The 20,143-nt window shown below is 42.8% G+C and overlaps 1 protein-coding gene across 1 annotated transcript in view; it reads left to right on the top strand.

The window, feature by feature from the left end:
* Positions 1 to 19,347, top strand: part of FAM107A (family with sequence similarity 107 member A) — a 58,669-nt gene extending 39,322 nt beyond the window's left edge. The window contains exons 4-5 of the mRNA XM_056863630.1: positions 416 to 572; positions 19,050 to 19,347. Coding sequence (XP_056719608.1) covers positions 416 to 572; positions 19,050 to 19,157 — 265 coding nt within the window. The 3' untranslated portion in view covers positions 19,158 to 19,347. The remainder of the gene's footprint in view (positions 1 to 415; positions 573 to 19,049) is intronic.
* Positions 19,348 to 20,143: the final 796 nt, after the last annotated feature.

The raw sequence follows: 20,143 nt of genomic DNA, 5'->3' as shown, positions 1-20,143 counted from the left end.
CACCCCTCTGACAACTTCAGGTCTTCGTTTTGATTATGCATGCTGTTCCCAACCATCAGAGGTCACCTCGCTCTCTCCCCCTGCGTTTCCCCACGTTTTGCCTGCGTTTTCAGGGACCTGTTTTATCTCAAGTTAGAAAATGCCGGCAAAACACGGGGAAATGCAGGGGGATTGCGAGGTGGCCTCTGATGGTCGGAAACAGCCCGCGTAATCAAAAGAAGACCCAAACTCGTTGGAGGAGTGACGGCAAGGGAAACAGCCATGTATCCAAGACCAGAGAGAGATGGCAGCTCTGTTCCAGGATTTCATATAGGGTCATTGTACATCAATAATTAGGATGGACACCCCTCACCCCAGTATGTATCCCTTTGCTCCAAAAATGCAATGCTAATCGACCTATTCTTCCTCCCCATAGAGGATTGGGAGTTGAGAGCAAACCAGAACTGCAGCGAGTCCTGGAGCATCGGCGACGAAACCAGCTGATAAGGCAGAGGCAAGAAGAAGAAGAGGCAAAGAAACCGAAGTCTCCATTTGAACAAGAACTCATGAAGAGGCAACAGAGGCTGGATCAGGTAGGAGACCATTCTGAAATCTGTGACATTTCCTTGTACCAGTCGAAGACCGAGCTGGTACAAGAAGGGATATTTGCACTGCACTTCTTATGAAGACTTCCACAGTCCTCTTCAGCATTCAAAGTCCTGCCCAGATGTGAAGCTCCATGGTAACTTTGCATGAGTCACCTGGCTTGGTTCATGCATAATGCCCAATCCGTTGGTGTTAGACCTGAATGGTCCCTGTGGCTCTTGAATTAGCCTACCTTGCAGGGTGACATGACCCTGCATGGTAGATTTGGTTGAGAGCCGTTGGGCCAATTCAGCTGTAACATGGCGCCTCAGATGTATGCTGTCTCTCTTCCCCCTCCCTCTTTTCCTCAAGTGTTCTGCTTCCCTCTCTCCTGTTTCACAGCAAGCTATGATATTATCTGACATTGAAACGTTGTGATTGCTTGCCCTCCAAACAAACTATGGATTGCGCTTCTCGCTAGGGTTGCCAGGTCCCCCCACCCCCGGCCATCAGCGGGGGATAGGGGGTAGGGTTGCCAGATTCAGGTTGGGAAACTCCTGTAGATTTGGGAGTGGAGCCTAGAGAGGACAGGGCTCTCAGTAGGATACAATGCCGTAGTCTTAAGAACATAAGAACATAAGAAAGGCCCTGCTGGATCAGACCAAGGCCCACCAAGTCCAGCAGTCTGTTCACACAGTGGCCAACCAGGTGCCTCTAGGAAGCCCACAAAGAAGACGAGTGCAGCAGCACCATCCTGCCTGTGTTCCACAGCACCCAATATAATAGGCATGCTCCTTTGATACTAGAGAGAATAGGTATGCAGCATGACGAGTATCCATTCTAACTAATAGCCGTGAATACCTCTTTCCTCCATGAATATGTCCACTCCCCTCTTAAAGCCCTATCTGGCAGCCATCACCACATCCTGGGGCAGGGAGTTCCACAATTTAACCATGCGTTGTGTGAAAAATATACTTCCTTTTATCTGTTTTGAATCTCTCGCCCTCCAGCTTCAGCAGATGACCCCATGTTCTAGTATTATGGGAGAGGGCGTGTACTCTTTTGGGACTCTCTTCTTGCATATTCTCATTATTGTTCATTTGCGTTACCTATATTATAATCAGTAGGATTTGTGCTTCCTGTTATGTATATGGTGACTGTAAACCTGAATCAGTTGCATGAATAGAATAGAATAGAATAGAATAGAATAGAATAGGAGTAAGATTTCTAATACATGGTTTATGAATTTAATAAACTAAACTGCTACATATTGAATGATGTTGGAGCCTATGTGCTGTTCTGGAATCTCTAGCTTATACTATTACAGCACTGAGTGTATTGTTATATTGAGTACCTGGAGGTTGGCAACCCTAAGTAAACACCACCTAGGGTTGCTAACCTGCAGGTGGTGGCTGGAGATCTCCTAATACAACTGATCTCCAGGTGACAGAGATCAGTTCACCTGGAGAAAATGGTCACTTTGGAAAATGGGCTCTATAGCATTCAATCTTATTGAAGATTCTCTCCTCCCCAAACTCCACCCTCCTCAGACTCCACCCCCAAAATATCCAGGTATTTCCCAACCTGGAGCTGGCAACCCTAGTGCCACCAGAAAATGGCCATCATGGGGATGGGAACAACCACCAAAATGGCTGCCATGTGGGGAGATGGGGCCAATCACAAAACATTTTAAGATTTCACAAAATAACGGGAGGTTTCAAACCAAGCATGCGATGATGGAAGCAGCCATTTCTGAATGAATGCTCTCTGCAGGGGGAAAAAAGTTATGCCTTCTGGGCTCTTTTGCTGTACCTCCTATTCCAGTGAAGTAGAGAAAAACCGCTTAGGGCTGTTTACTCTGGGGGAGAAACACATTGGGAAAGAAGGATATCAGCACCAGGAATAGGGTTGCCAGGTCTCTCTTCGCTACTGCCAGGAGGTTTTTGGGGTGGAGCCTGGGGAGGGGAGGGACTTCAATGCCATAGAGTCCAATTGCCAAAGTGGCCATGTTCTCCAGGTGAACTGATCTCTATCTGATCTCCGTTGTAATAGCAGGAAATCTCCAGCTAGTGCCTGGAGGTTGGCAACCCTAACTAGGAAGCACAACGGTGTGGGTGTCTTCAGGCATAGGGTTGCCCACCTCCAGGCACTAGCTGCTATTACAACTGACCTCCAGCCGATAGAGATCAGTTCCCCTGCAGAAAATGGCCACTTTGGCCATTGGACTCTATGGCATTGAAGTCCCTCCCCTCCCCAAACCCCGCCCTCCTTAGGCTCAACCCCTAAAACCTCCCGCCGGTGGCAAAGAGGGACCTGGCACAACCCTACTCACTGTCCTAATCAACTAGGAAACATCATACCTGTGATCAAGATTTTAAGGCCACTCTACAGGTAGCCCGGAGAAACCCTTGCAATCCCCATTCTACACTTTGTGATGCCATGAGGATTCTTAAACCTTCTGCTGTGGGAGATGAGTTGCCACATTTCTGTCGTGACTTAACCAGCCTGCCTTTGGCCACTTGCCAGCTCTTCAAACCCTGTGCAGTCACGGGAGAGCTCTCACCTTGTAAATAGCTTCAGGATTGCCATGTATTCTTATAATCGGCCCTCCAGAACGGGGCAGCAAGTACAACACTGCCTATCAAACAGCTCCTTGATAGAAATCTTAATTAAATTCTTGGCATAACTTCACACGCCTCTCCTAAAGGGGCACGCTACAGCGTGTGTTTTCCTTGTTTTTTGTTAATATAGGCAGGTTCCTTCTCCCACACTGCTTAATTGCAGACATTTCTGAACAATGCAAGACAAATCGTGGGGTGGCGAATGCAGCCTGGCTTTGCGGGAACATCCCATAAGCTCTGTTGGAACAGTGCAATTAAACATTTTTTTATTAAAAGGAATACCTTGCGGCCTTGTAAACAGAGTGAACTCATCCATGGGAGATGTAATTAGCTGCTTAATTTTCCTCGGCTTTATTTGGTTTTAATTCCTTTTCGTTATTATTTTTTGTCTACCCTCAACAAGGTTGTAGTAGTTTCCTAATTAAGGTGGATTACTGTGATCAAACGGGGATAAAAAACACGAACTAATCATCTTTTCGCTTACAGATTTTAGCAGCTATTTTTAAAGAGGATTTTTTTTTTCATTTTTGCTGCTTTCAGTTTCCTCAAGTGGAATGAAGTTCTAGGGGCAATTTGAATACCATGCATTTTATGGCCTAAGTTGTTTTTGTGATATTTATAAACATATAAATTGAGCCTAAGAGAAGGGACCAAACATACTTATGGAGGTACTCAATTGTTAGGGTTGCCAACCTCCAGGTACTAGCAAAAAGCAGCACGAAGGCTCTGGTTTAGAATCAATTATACAATAGTTTACTGAATACTTATAACATCTGTTATAACTCTCTGCAATGCAAAACATAAGTTACATAACGTCAAACACAAATAAAGATCTGTCAATTTCTCAGGGGAACAAAGTTCATGAAAGAATATGTCCTTTGATATTTCAAGATGGTTCCAAGGAAGTGGTCACCCGTGGCTAGTTCCACTGTTCCAAAGTCGCGAATGTGCCCAGCCGGCGTTCTCCGCGTTTCCAGTGAGAAAATGGAGTAAGCAGAGTCCAATCAACAAGACGACACCTCTAGATCGGTGTACGTTTCGCAAAATTGCTTCATCGGTTGGTCTCCAAAATATTTATCATCACTGCGAATTGCAATAGTATCTCACGTTTATAAGGGTATACAATACCTCTGAAAGAAATAAAGTATGCTTACTCACCTGATTTATACAGAAAAAAACATTGTCTTCAGAAATACATTTCTTTATAAATTGATTCATGAAACATTCATGCTTACCACAAAATATGATCAATGGACCTCAAGGGTTCTCCTGATTCTAAACTAGAGCCTTGGTGCTGCCTTTTGCTAGCAACTTTGTTAATCCAGCACAGGTATTTCTTATATAAGAACCTCCAGGTACTAGCTAGAGATCTCCTGCTATTAAAACTGATCTCCAGCAGATAGAGATCAGTTCACCTGGAGAAAATGGCTACTTTGTAAAGTTTCCAGGTCCCTCTTTGCCACTGGTGGGAGGTTTTGGGGGCGGAGCCTGAGGAGGGCAGGGTTTGGGGAGAGGAGGAACTTCAATGCCATTGAGTCCAATTGCCAAAGCAGCCATTTTCTCCTGGTGAACTGATGTCTGAAATCAGTTGTAATAGCAGGAGATCTCCAGCTACTACCTGGAGGTTGGCAACCCTACCACTTTGGCAATTGGCCTGTATGGCATTGAAGTCCCTCCCCAACCCTGCCCTCCTCAGGCTCCGCCCCAAAAACCTCCCGTTGGTGGCGAAGAGGGACCTGGCAACCCTAGTTATTGTGGTGTAGCACTAGAAAAAAAACAATCCCCCGTGCACCCCTCGGTGAAAGAGGGGGTGCGGAGAAGGCGGGAGCGAGCGCGCCGTCCTAGAAGCGATCCCTACCAAGAAATCGGCGGGGATCGCTCGGACATGCAGCAGCTCAGAAGCGGATGCCATTACTTCCCTTGCTGACAGTCATGGAACATTAATGGTTTGAATTCTCCCAACAAGAGGAGAAAGGTATTCTGCCATTTACAAAAATCAAAGGCCAGTATTTTTTGTTTACAGGAAACACATATGTTACCTAAGGATGTAATAAGATTGGAGAATCTGAAATTAGGGAAACTTTTTACATCCTGTAATGAAAAAAGAAAAGTCAATGGAGTGGCTATGTATGTTCCTTTGACATTGGAACCAAAGTTAATTTATAAGGATAAGGAAGGTAGAATCTTGATAATAGAAATTATAACTGGATATCAGAAAATATTATTGGTTGGTATTTATGCTCCTAATATGAAACAAAAAATTTTTTTTAATGATTTAGCTTTGTTATTGGCTGAGTATGGTACTGAGAAAATGATTTGGATGGGGGATTTTAATGGGGTAATAGAACCAAAACTGGATAGATCTGTAAAGAAAAAGAAACTGAAATGTGATGGTAGGTTGCCTGATATTTTTACAAATATGACGAACCAATGGGAAATGTCTGATATCTGGAGACTTATAAATGGAGGAAAAAAGGGTTATACATATTTTTCACACAGACACCTTACCTATTCAAGAATAGATATGATATGGCCTTCTAAAACCTTAATGAATATTTCAGAAAGTCCGGAGATATTACCAAGGGTATTATCGGATCATAATGCCATTATGATAAAAATTAAGATAGGTGATAAGAAATACAGACCATGGTCAGTAAATGATTATTTATTTTAAAAAATGGAAAGATTGTAGAAAAATTAAAAAGATATTCAAAACTATTTTATTGAAAATGTTGATAAGGGGTTATAGATACGATGGTATGGGATGCTGGTAAAGCAGTAATTAGAGGGCTTTTGATTCAACAAAACACAAGGTGGTTTAAGATGAAAGAAAAACAAAAGAAAATTATTTTAGAGAAAATCAAGCTAGAAGAAATACAAATAAAGAAAGCTCAAGATAAATTAGTTAAGCAAGAAAAGGTTAACAACTTGAAAAGGTTACAACAACAATATGAGTTATTGATAACAACGGAAATGGAAAATAAAATTGTGTTTAATAGGCAAAGATTTTTTGAACATGCTAATAAACCTGGTAAGTTGTTAGCCTGGCAGCTTAAACAAAGGGAGAAAAAGGTGCCAATAGTAAGAATAAGGAAAGAGGTAAAATAATAATTGATAAACAGAAAATAATGGAGACATTTGTAGAATATTATACAAATTTATACAGAGAGAAACCAGCCTCAGATAAAGAAATGGAGATCTATTTGAAACAATTTTATTGGAAAGGTATATCGCAGGAACAGGATTTGTTAGATTTACCTATAACCCCTGAGGAATTAAAGAAAGCAATTGGTAAAAGTAAGTTAAATAAATCTCCAGGTGCAGATGGATTTACGGCATTTTATTATAAAACTTTTGAAGAACAGACATCTCCACATTTATTGAAGGTTATGAATTTATATTGTCGAAGGCTTTCACGGTCAGAGTTCATTGGTTCTTGTAGGTTATCCGGGCTGTGTAACCGTGGTCTTGGAATTTTCTTTCCAGACGTTTCGCCAGCAACTGTGGCAGGCATCTTCAGAGTAGTAACACTGAAGGACAGTGTCTCTTCAGTGTTACTACTCTGAAGATGCCTGCCACAGTTGCTGGCGAAACGTCTGGAAAGAAAATTCCAAGACCACGGTTACACAGCCCGGATAACCTACAAGAACTTATGAATTTATGTTTACAGAATGGTTCTATTCCACAAACTTGGAAACAAGCAAATATAGCATTAATACCAAAATTGGATACAGATTTGTTGCAAGTTAAGAATTATAGGCCTATTTCGTTATTAAATAATGACTATAAAATATTTGTTGACATTTTAGCTACGAGATTAAAAAAGATAATAAATGATTATATACATGAAGATCAAACTGGTTTTCTACCTGGTAGAATGATCAGTCAAAATGTTAGAACGGTGATAGACTTATTAGAACATTCAGAGTATATTCCGACCCCAATGGCTATGATTTTTTTAGATGCAGAGAAAGCTTTTGATAATGTTAATTGGAAATTTATGAAAAAATTATTGGAACATATGGATTTGGGTATTGGTTTTAAAACAGCAATTGAGAGTACATACACTCAACAAACAGCCAGACTTATGGTTAATGGAGTACTATCACCACAATTAGAAATCCAAAAGGGCACCAGACAAGGTTGCCCTCTTTCACCTTTATTGTTTATATTAGTTTTAGAAGTTTTATTGAATAAGTTAAGACAAGATGATAATATTACAGGTTTAAGAATTGGGAGAAATCATTACAAGGTTAAAGCATATGTGGATGATTTAGTGTGTATTTTGACCAATCCTAATTATCAAATGGAAAAATGGAACAACATTGTAGAGGTCTATGGAAAGATTTAAAATAAACAGGAGCAAAACGAAAATTTTGGTAAAGAATATGACTCTACCACAACAAGCAGACCTAATTAGTAAAACAGGGTTTATTATTGATTCTAAAGTTAGGTATCTAGGAATATGGTTAACTTCAAATAATCTTAAATTATTTCAGAATAATTATGTAAAAATTTGGCAACAAATTGTTAAAGATCTTAAGCAACGGGAGAAGATACCGTTATCATTATGGGGACGGATTTCAGTAATTAAAATGATGGTATTACCAAAGATGCTTTTTTTATTTCAGAACTTACCAATTATAAAAGGAGTAAAAAAACTTAAAGTTTGGAAGAAGGAAATTCTGAATTTTCTATGGGGAAAAGAAAGACATAGGATAGCCTACCATAACTTAATTGAATTAAAAGAAACTGGAGGCTTGGGTCTCCCAGATTTAAGAATGTATTATGAAGCAGCTTGGTTAAGGAATTGGATACTATTAGAGAATCCTAGATTATTAGAATTGGAAGGTTTTAATATAAGATTTGGTTGGCATGCATATCTGTGGTATAATAAAGCTAAAGTAAATAGGGATTTTAATTTTCATGTTATTAGGAATGGTTTATTACAGATTTGGAAAAGGTATAAAAGATGTTGGGAAGTTCAAACACCAGGGTGGATTAATCCTATAGAAGCATTTATGAAAAGGGGAACACAGCTTAATCTGGATATAGGTAATTATAGGGATATTATTGAGTATTGTGGTGACACTTGGACTCATAAAACAAGAGAAGAACTCAAGATTGGAGATTGGTTTATGTATTATAAATTAAAGGATATATTTAATAAAGATAAATTAATAGGATTTAATAGAAATAAATCTAAATTGGAATTAATATTAAATATGGGAAACAAAGGTCAGATAGCAAAGATGTATAAATTTATTATTGAAACAAATTTAGAGCAAGAGAGGATAAAACCAGTTATGATAAAATGGATGAGAGATTTGGGGTATAATATTAATCTTGAGGTTTGGGAAAGATTATGGAAAATAGAATTTAAATTCACAATCACCAATGAAATAAGAGAGAATTTATATAAGATGTTTTATAGATGGTATATTACACCAGAGGTGGTTAGTAAATTTAAAAGGGGAAATTCTGATTTGTGCTGGAAATGTGGAATGGAAAAAGGAACTTTTATCCATGCCTGGGGGGGTTGTGAAAAAATTAAAAAGTTTTGGAGAAAGGTACTAAGGGAGACTAATAACTTGATTAATACTAAAATAAATATAGATCCAGCTTTTTGTTTATTAGGAATCCCTAGAGATAATTTGAATAGGAATGATAGAGTCATATGTCAATATAGTTTTGCAGCAGCAAGGATTATTATTACAAAATCCTGGAAGCTAGTAAATAGACCTCTAATTAAGGACTGGAGAGAAAAATTATGGTTTTATATGCGGATGCCTAAATTAATAGATTCCGTACATGGGAAAGATGTGGAAGAATTTAAAACTATGTGGTCAAAAGCCTTCGCATACTGGGATAAGCTGGCAAAAATGAATTTTATTAATATAGTGAACGAGTTGTAGATTCAATTTTTGATAATTCAGATTAATGCTAAAATAATGTATTAATAAACTGTTTAGACACTTCTCCGGAAGTTCAACACAGTGGTGGGAGGGATTAAGGGCACACTGCTGGAGGGTGGGGGGAATAAAATGGGTAAGATAAATATAATAAGAATGTAATGATTGTATTTTGGGTTTTTTTTAAATTATATATATATATATATATATATATATATATATATATATATATATATATATATATATATATATATATATATATATCATTCTTATTGTGTAGTTTTCTAAATTGTTATACTTTTTGTTGTTTGTTTGTTTGTTTTGTTTTATTTGAAAATATAATAAAATATATATATAAAAAACCTAAACACTTTCCAGATTATGAGCACAAATTATTTTTGCTGTAATTAAAATGTTTGAGGACCATCGGGAAGGTCTCTTTGCTTCAGGGGTTTTGCCTTTGTTCTTTTAGGCTTACCTGTTGGGTGTGGTAATCACCTGATTAAGGCAATAAACTGATTAAGGTAATCAACTGGCTAAGTGCTGGAAGGTTGCATGTTTGAGTCTTACTGTGGGTAAGCTTGCATAAGTATGGAAGGGCAGGTATGGATTCAAGGTAATTCAAGGTGCAGGACACAATATATTAAAAAAAGAGGCTGTAAATATGGTGGAAGTTCTCTTTCGGATATATGAGTAGCTGAAGCATATTGACAAATTGAACTCTGGTACAGACAATCAGTCTTTGCCACCCTCAATTGCCTCCTCTGCCAGGGATGAAGAAGCAGAAGCAGAATAAGAAGAGTTGTTTTTTATTTAATACCCTGCTTTACCTTGTGTGGGATGTGTAAGATTTTAATTAATTTAATTCTAGCATATTGTCAGGCTGCTATCTCGGTTTCAGTATTGTTTCTGTGTCGGTACTGTACTGTCTAGCCTCAAGGCCGACCACACATACCAAGGCCTGGGAATACTGCTCCTGGGAAAGTTGACTCTGTCTGTGTATGCTGATGTTGTATAATCTCCCGCCATTTACTGCCTTATATTATCGTTCGGCTAGTGAGACTCTCATAGCTGCCATAGTTCCCTGTATGCACTGTATTGCCTTTTTGACCAGTAAAAGCCATCTGCTTGGATTCTATATGACTCTGTGGTGATTTCTGGTTCGAAGGGTCAGGAGCTTACATTATGGCAGCTATCTCTCACCTTCTTTATGGTACTACTAGTCAGGCTGGAGCCCAGGGGGGTTCGCCTGCCGCTTGGATGGGAGCTGAGAAGCTCTCCGAGTGACCTACTATCCTGGATTCCTCTCGGAAAGATCCCACCCTGTTTCAGGACATAGTCGCTGAACTCTTCAGAACTACCCTAGAGGTTTGCCGCTTGAGAGGACTGGTACAGGACCAGTGGCAATCTCTTAAAGGGACTCTCTGGATGTTGACGTCGGAGGATACTGACACTCGTTTAGATCTTCAAGACTTGGATCAATTACTGGACGATGCCCGGTTGGCAACTGAGGATTTACAAGTACTAACTGGACTTTTGGATAATCTTATTTCTCGAGAGGCTCTTTTCTCTAGTTCTACCATGGCAGGAGCCCCGCCGGAGGGTTTTTCCCTGGTCCCGGATGCGGCCAGCTGTCAGGCTGAAGCCAAGCGAGTCGCTATTCGCACCGCTCTTCTCCTTGTGGAATGTACAAAGGACACCCCGGTCGCCACCTTGGCTCAAGCTTTGACCTCGACTTTTGGAGCCGATGCACCTGCACTGGCGGTTCGAATACAACCCTTGCTGGGCGGGGAATCCGACCCCATACTCTCACTCCTGGAAACAGAACTTTTACCGCGCATTACGGCGGAGGCTGCCCTAAGACTTGAGAACGCCAAAGTTCTTGCGGATAAGGATGCCGCCGAAGCGGCTAAGGTCGCAAGAGAGAGAGAGGCTGCTGAAGCAGCCAAGGCGGCAGCAGCAAGGGTTAGGGATCGGGCGAGAATGGATACGCGCCCCAAGGACACTGCACAAGGGCTATCAGGTCTGTCTTTTTCCCCGGCGTTCGTCCCGTCGCGCGCGACCCAACGCGCACGCCGTTTGGCTGACCGACGTCGAGACTCAGGAGAGTCTGAAGACGAGGATCTCTATGGAGATAGCTCTCAATGGGCCACGAGCTTCCGGACCAGTAAACCTCATCTCACTGGTGGCCCAAGTGAGGAGGTTCACCTCTTACGAGCCCAGAATCGGGAGCTCTCCGACCGTGTTGATCAACTCCAAGAACTAATGGAACGTATGCTTCAGGATAACAGGCAATTACAACAAACCCTGATAGCCCAAGCACAGCCCGTTCCGATACCAGGTCAGGGGGTGCCCATCCAGCCACCCCAACCACCCGCTAATGTGCCTGCTCCACCCTTGCCTCCCGGAGCTCCCGTTGTTCCTCCGCCCGGACCACCCGTGCAACCGGGCCAACCTGCGCCCGGCCCTTGGAAGCAACTTAAATTGAGGACTACGTACGACGGATCGCTCGAGACTTTGCCTTGTTTCTTGCATCAAGTGGACAGTTATGTGCGAGAACAAGGACAACTTTTCCCCACGGAAGATAGCCGGGTGCGTTATGTAGCTTCCCTTCTGACAGGTAAAGCAGCTGACTGGATGGTCCTCCAGTTTGACACCGGTCTGTGGTGAATGGAGCGTCTCCACAGACCTCTCAGGATCCTCCTGTTAAACCGAATGCTCCTACCAAAATCAAAGAAGTGGACTCCACCGTCTACGTGGATGCAGTTTTACAACACATTAACGGTGGCCCACAACTACCCGTAAAAGCACTAATCGACTCCGGTTGCTGTCGCACTCTCATAAGCGAAGCCACTTTTGCTGCACTCAGAGCCGAATCTGAGGCTTTACCCGCCCCTGTCCAATTTGCACAAATGGACGGGAGCCATTTCCAGGGGGGTCCAGTTGATCACCGCACCATAGGGGTGGCAATGGGAATTGGCTCCCACTGGGAGCAAATAGACTTCACTATAGCCCCTATCCGTTTTGAAGTGGTCTTGGGTATTAACTGGATTAAAGGACATAGTCCCAGTATTAACTGGGAAACAAACACTATCTCCTTCGCCAGCCCCATGTGCGATCAGCACCGGCAGAACTTTGCACTGTTATATCCGCCCGTCCCAGCATTGGCCTCCGATATCCCAGCACTTCCAGTCCTACCTAATGTATACCGAGACTTTGCGGATGTCTTCGACCTTAAAGAATGTGATACCTTACCCCCCCACCGGGCCTCGGACTGTACAATTGAGGTGGTCAAGGACTGCACATTAACCAAAAGTAAAATTTACCCTATGAGCGCTTCCGAGCGCACTGTTCTCCGGGACTTCCTTGACAAAAACCTCGCCAGAGGGTTCATTCGCCCATCGAATGCCCCGAACTCGGCCCCCGCGTTTTTTGTCCGAAAAAAAGAGGGCGACCTTCGTCTATGCATTGACTTCAGGAAACTCAATGCGGTTACCCAAACCAACGCCTATCCTATCCCATTAATATCTGATATTTTGGGACAGTTACAGGAGGGCCGGGTATTCTCCAAGTTAGACTTGGTGGAAGCCTACTACCGAGTCCGCATCCGCAAAGGGGATGAGCACCTCACTGCCTTCTCTAGCTGTTTCGGTATGTATGAATTCCTCGTGATGCCGTTCGGATTAAAAGGGGCCCCGGGGGTCTTTATGCAACTCATCAACGAAATCCTTCATGACTTGCTGTATTGCGGGGTGGTGGTTTATTTAGACGACATTCTTATTTATTCAAAAACCATGGAAGAGCATGTAACTCTAGTCCGAGAAGTTCTGCAGCGCCTGCGCGACCACCAACTCTTTGCAAAACTGGCTAAATGCGAGTTTCATCCAAGCCAGCTCACATTTTTAGGATACATAATCTCCCACCAAGGTCTTCGCATGGACCCTGTCAAAGTCCAAGCCGTTCTCGATTGGACTCCTCCCACCAACCGCAAGCAAGTGCAACAGTTTTTGGGATTTGCGAACTTTTATCGAGGATTCATTCCTAACTTCGCCCAAGTGGCCCTACCCATTACTGATCTACTAAAAACCAAAGGGAAAGCAAACACAGCTACCTTACCCTCCGCAAAAATCCTGTGGACTGATCAATGCCAAGCCGCGTTTGTGGCTCTCAAACGCCTCTTCACATCCGAACCCGTACTACAGCACCCAGACCCAAACCAAATGTTTATTGTGCAAGTCGATGCCTCCGATGTAGCTATGGGAGGGGCCCTCCTCCAGAAAGGTCCGGATGGCCTCCTTCACCCGTGCGCTTACTTTTCGAGAAAATTTGCGCACGCACAATTGAACTGGCCCATTTGGGAAAAAGAGGCAGCGGCCATGCTCTGACTCTATGGAGACAATTCTTAGAGGGGTCCAATATCCCCTTCGAGGTTTGGACCGATCACAAGAATCTAGCTGCCCTCACGGGGTCCCATAAACTATCAGCAAAACAACAACGTTGGGCTGAATTCTTCGCTCAGTTTCGTTTCGTCCTAAAGCATGTTCCTGGGAAGCAAAACGTTCTCGCAGATGCCCTCTCCCGGTTGCCACAATACCCGGTAAAACTCGAGAGACCAACTGACTCTCTGTTCAACCCTACGCAAAGGGGAGCCCTTCCTGTACTGGCCGTGCAAACTCGATCTCAGCAACAGCATCCCAGATCCAGTTCTCCAGCACCTCCAACCCGAGCGGCTACCCAACCGCCCTCACAACAACAACGAACCGACGATTCCACTCCTCCAACCCCACCGGCTACCCTACCGCCTACAATCTGCGCACCACCGCACGTAAGCACTACCCCCATAACTGGTCCTAAGACTACTATAGCCAGGGGGGGGGGTTCCCGCCAAGGTTCCCATCTCCGAATCCTTTTTAAATACCCTTCGGGACCACTGCCTTTCTGAACGCTCCACTCACACCCTACCCCCTGGGGTAATAGAACAAGGAGGCTCATGGTACAAAGACTCTAAATTGTATGTGCCCAAGGCACTTCGAAAGGACGTTTTACACTTAGCTCATGGAGTAAAAACGGCTGGACACTTTGGATTCCTAAAAACTCTCCATTTATTGCGCAGACAATTTTGGTGGGGGGGAATGCGTTCCGACGTTGACTCTTTTATTCGCAGCTGCCCTGTTTGCGCCACAGTGAAACGATCTCAAGGCAAACCCCTGGGGCTACTGCAACCTCTAGAAACACCCAACAGACCATGGGAAGTAATTGCTATGGACTTTATGACTGATCTCCCTCTCAGCGGGGGAAAGACTGTATTATGGGTTGTTACTGATTTGTTTTCCAAGCAAATCCATTTGGTTCCATGCGCAGGGATCCCCTCTGCTCAAAAAATGGCCCGCCTCTTCGTGACACATATCTTCAAATTGCATTCGTTTCCGCGCAAAATAATCTGTGACCGCGGCAGTGGCTTTGTTTCCAAGTTTTGGAAAGCATTCCTCAAGTTGGTAGGGGTTGAACAAGGATTGTCTACTGCATACCATCCTCAAACCGATGGTCAAACTGAACGTGTAAATGCTGTCCTTGAATGTTATTTACGCTGTTATGTTAACTACCACCAAGATAACTGGGTAGAACTGTTACCTTTTGCAGAATATGCCTACAATAATGCTGTACATCAATCTACAGGTTTTAGCCCATTCTATTCAGTGTATGGTCAGGATTTTGGTCCTGTTACTCCCAGAAATAATGTGGAGGGGGAGGGAGATCCTGATGTTGCTTCCTGGGCACACACCCTCCGTACCACTTGGCCTTGGCTTGTTAGCAATCTCGACCGAGCCAAGCGCAAATACAAAGCACAAGCTGATAAACATCGTTCCCCCGGGGGCGAACTGCGAGTGGGTAAATTGGTCTATCTTTCCACCAAAAACCTACGTTCCACCCGTCCGTGCCTTAAACTCAATGCTAAATTCATTGGCCCATTCCCGATCACTCGGGTCATAAATCCTGTCACGGTGGAATTAGCTCTCCCGAAAACCCTGAGGCGTGTGCATCCCGTTTTCCACATTAGCCTCCTGAAGCCCCATACGGCCTCTCCACAATGGCATCCCGATCCGCCCCCCGAACAGCCCATTATGGTGGGGGGGGGAAGAGCACTTCGAAGTCTCCAAAATCCTTGACTCCCGTGTCCACCATGGAAACCTACAGTATTTGGTCCGTTGGAAACACTTCCCCCCTGCCTACGACGAATGGGTTCGCGCACGAGATGTCTCCGCCCCCAAACTAATCGATGCCTTTCACACTGCCTACCCGGACAGACCATCCCCCTTACAGACTGGGAGGGGGCCTTAAGGGGAGCAGGATGTCAGGCTGCTATCTCGGTTTCAGTATTGTTTCTGTGTCGGTACTGTACTGTCTAGCCTCAAGGCCGACCACACATACCAAGGCCTGGGAATACTGCTCCTGGGAAAGTTGACTCTGTCTGTGTATGCTGATGTTGTATAATCTCCCGCCATTTACTGCCTTATATTATCGTTCGGCTAGTGAGACTCTCATAGCTGCCATAGTTCCCTGTATGCACTGTATTGCCTTTTTGACCAGTAAAAGCCATCTGCTTGGATTCTATATGACTCTGTGGTGATTTCTGGTTCGAAGGGTCAGGAGCTTACACATATTAGAAAAATGTTATTTTTCTATTATATTTGTAAGCTATGGTTATTTATATAAGCCAGTAGAAAATAGTCCAGTCTAACTTAAACTGAACAAAGCAGGTGATTTTTCGTATCTGGAACAGGATATCACCAAATAACAGATGAGATCATATACATGTGACCACAAAAATGAGATCAGAGTTAGGGTGGATTTGAGAGGAGGAAATATTCAAATCCTCTTGGAACAAAGAACTTTGGAGAAAAGTATAAAAGATTAAGAAATAGGAGGAGCTTGTTAGAGAAAAAGGTTCATTCTGTGGCCTTTGGCTAACATCTTTCCTCTCATTATTTTTTGCTGCAGAAAATAATTAAAAATCTCTTGTTTTCAATCCTGAGGTTGGGTTTCTTTTTATTCAAAATTTAAATCTGTTTAAAAAAATAAATCTTTTTATTTCCAACAGTTTAATGGCGACCACTGGGTGACTTTTCTGCCCTAGCTCTCCTGGAGGGGTCTGCAGTGACAAAATACCAGGGGAAGGTGCACCCTGGCGATTTTGCCGGTCCTCAGGGACTTTTGTATCTCCAGTCTCTCCAGGCAGCAGGAATAGCAGAAGGCCCTCTTCAAAAACCAACTCAGGAGAAGCAACGGAATTTAGGTAAGAAATCCGCGGAAGGGAATTGGAAACGGCCATTTGGCAGGACTGGCTCCCAGTAAGCCCTTTTTATGGGTAAAAGGCAAGGGAGTAACGCTGCCAATGGGGAATCGGGCTACCAAGCAATTCAGTGGGACGCCATTGGATTACATGGTGCACATTTGGAATGGTAATGGGGCCTGTAAGAGGATTCAGCCAATGGTCTATTATTATCAATGGGAAAAGCAGTAGCCAGAGCCGGGATTGTGGAATCCTGTGCTGATCCGGAATTTTTCCAGTTGCCTCCAGGGCACTGAAACAAGAAAATGCCTAGAAAAGGGAAAGTAGTTTTGTGTTTTGTCTTGTCCAGCGTGATTTGTTGTATGTCCTCTCTTTCTGTGAAGTATTCTATAAAGGGTTATGTGATTATTTGACAAATGTTAACGTGTTTATTTTTATGGGGCCAGCCTGGAATAATGGACGGCGTTGGCTAGAAGGAGTCCCCCCTCCCTCACTCTCTTTCTTTTCCTTTTTAGAGTTGGGGGTGTAAAAGGAAACTGTGTTGCCAAAAGGGAATCAAATTGTTTGAGTAGTCTGGTTTTGTTGTGTTTTTTTCTGTTATAAATCTGCTCCTTGCTGGGAAAAAAGTAATTTGGTTGTCTTCATTTTTCTCCAATTTTATCTTTCTAAGGAAGAGACTGAAAGAGAAAGGATCCCCCATGCCCCTCCTTTCTCTGCTTTAAAGTGTTTCTTTAAACCTTCTTGCTTTTCTGTTCTTTTTTCTCTTTAGGTTTTTTTATCAGACTGGTCGTAAATCAAGCCAGCAACACTGTTTTGTTAACAGAAGATCCTTTCTTTCTTTAAAGTTTAAAATGTAAAACAAAATTTAAAAAAAATATGGAATTTTAAGTTAACTCTGACTAAACCAGCCCTCTTGCTGAACGCAGGGGGAAGGGCCAAGTCAAAGTGTTTGGAATTTAAAAAGCAAAGTCTTGTGAACTGTATCAAACTTTATAAGAAAAGAAACAGTCTGAAAATGCTTATAAGGTAAAAACACTTGCCCCTTTGCAGCACACTTAAAAGTGTTTTAAGAGGAAGGCAACTAAAGAAAAGTGTTGTGTATAGTTGGAAAAAACTTTGAGAGGGAAGCAGAAGGGTTTATAAAGAGGGAGGATAGTTATGGTTGTTCAATGGAATGGATATTGGTGATGTTGGGTGCCTGTTTTCTCCAAGGACGGAGAAATCATGTTAATATACTGAGTGTTTTAAAACACAGTCAAATTAAAGCCAAGGTCTTTTTTATTTTATGTTTTTATGTTGTTTGTGGCATTATTAAATAGTCCTGTCTAACTTAAACTGAACAAAGCAGGTGATTTTTCGTATCTGGAACAGGATATCACCAAATAACAGATGAGATCATATACATGTGACCAACTGCTCTTGGATGACTACGTCTTGCTTTTACTGTATCCAAAAACGTACCTTATAGGTTAAATTAATATTGAGGGAAAATGTTGACCAACAGGCAAGAGATGGTAGATAATATGAAGGTGGTGGGGACCTTAGGGGGAAGTGACCATGTGCTCCTAGAATTCCTTTTGTTATGGGGGACCAAGGAAGTTCGTAGCCACACGCGTCTGTTAGATTTTGATAGGGCAGACTTTAGTAAACTCAGAGGCTTGATGAGAATCATTCCATGGGCAGGGCTGCTGGAAGGGAAAGGAGCAAGTGAAGAGTGGGCTCTCCTAAAACTAAAGCTCTTGCAAGCTCAAGCCCTCACTATTCCAACAAGAAAAAAATATGGTAGGGGATCAAAGAAGCCAATGTGGATGAACTGAGAACTCCATTATACGCTAAGGAAGAAAAAGGAAATGTTCAAGAAATTGAGGAAAGGGCATACCTCTAAAGATGAGTATCTGCGGGTTGCTAGGCACAGTAGGTCAGCCATCAGAGAGGCCAAAGCTCAAATGGAGCTGATGCTGGCCAGGAAGGCTCTCTACCAAAACAACAAGAAAAGTTTCTTTAGATACAGAATGTGAGGAGCAAATGCAAGGGTAAAGAGGCCATAGGCCCACTGTTGGGTGAAAATGGAGAAAAACTGACAGAAGACAGAGAGAAAGCAGAAAGGCTCAATGCCTATTTGACCTCATTTTTTTCCTGAAAAAGAGAATGGGCTCATCTAAAGATGATAGTAGGCAAGCCACCGCATCCAGGTTGCTGGGTGACACGAACAGAGAGGTAGTTGAGAAGCACCTGGCTGCACTGGATGAGTACAAATCCCCCAGGCCAGACAGAATGCACCCGAGAGTGCTCGAAGAACTTCCTAGGGAGCTTGCAGAGCCTTTGTCCATCATCTTCCAGACCACTCCACTTTGCTGATGGAAATTCCTTCTGTCCGTGGAAATGTTCCAAGGGATCGAAGCCACTATTCCTTAATTAAATTTTGGTATGAGCCATACTTGTAGCCAAGTTAATAAACAAAATCATTATCCAAGGAGTTCACATTATTTGTTTGCCAAATCAGGTTCAGGCCTGACCCTTGCTTCTTTAAGATATAAAGTCCTGTTTAGGATTGGACCAAGAGAAAGAGCTGAGGGAGATGATCCTTCTAAGCAATATGGATCTCTGAAGTAAATGATTTATTAACAAATGTTGCTGCTGTTCTGTGTTCCTTTATTTCAGTTGGAGAGAGAACAAGAGAAGCACGAAGAAAGTGCACCTGAATTTATTAAGGTCAAAGAAAACCTGAGGAGGACATCAACACTAAGTGGGGCAGAGAAAGTTGCGTAGCATCAGCTGAGATCTTCTGCTGGTTCCAATACTTTAACACTGGCATCTCTGTATATGGTGGACATTCACAGTTATGTCTTTGGGGCTACTTACTGTTTGTTAATGCTTGTTCCAGTAGAAATCCCCAACATGGGCTTTTTCATAATCACGAAAGAGTATACAGCCAGAGCTTGGGTGTTTTACGCAGGAGAAGTACTCAAACAAGAAAATGCAAAGGAAGCGGGGAATTGTAATTACAATACATACCCTTCTTCTCGAGTATTTGGACAACGTTAAAGCCCTGTCTGCTCCTTATTAATCTTTGTCTAACCCCTCGAGATATAGCATGAGCTCTCAGCAGAGGCACTGTGGAGAGGGAGATGCTACACAAAGAGCTATGGACATCATTATATGCAAGGATTCCAAGAAGTTAAACAGCCGGGCATTTCTGCTACTTATAGTAAAATCTAGGAGGGTGGTAGGCTAATCTTTCCCTTAGAGTGGTTTGTTGTAAAAACCCGGGAGGAAAGCAAAAAAAGGGAAAAACTTGCCAGTTGGGAATGTGCTGGCTAATTGCTAAAGCACATCCCTCTATAATTGCATGACTTATAGGCCATTTATGCAGGGTCAATTTGATGCTCGCTCAAAGCTCTTTTTTTTAAATGCGACCTTTAAAATGCCTATTCACAATCGCGATGCAAAAGGAGAAATTCCACCCCCACACTCGCCTGCTCCTTCGTTTGCAAAGCCATTGGCAATGGTCATTTGCATAGCCAAGCTGCGTTTGTGATTTTTCATGGTTTCTTCAGTAAATGCTTCAGTGCGGGGACGGAGCAAATACAAAAGGTCGTGTTAAAGGGGCTCTTAAGAAATGCAAAGCAGGTACATGCCGGCTTCACAGTCACGTCCTGAATGATGGTTCAGCGTGAAAAACTCGACAAAAATATGCGGGGCACTTCAGCCTGGAACGTACTGCTAATTACCAAGCATAAATGGCCATGGTGTAT

This window comes from Euleptes europaea, chromosome 1 (genome assembly GCF_029931775.1).
Source record: "Euleptes europaea isolate rEulEur1 chromosome 1, rEulEur1.hap1, whole genome shotgun sequence".
Taxonomy (NCBI): Eukaryota; Metazoa; Chordata; class Lepidosauria; order Squamata; family Sphaerodactylidae; genus Euleptes; species Euleptes europaea.
This window is presented reverse-complemented; position numbering and strand designations above follow the sequence as displayed.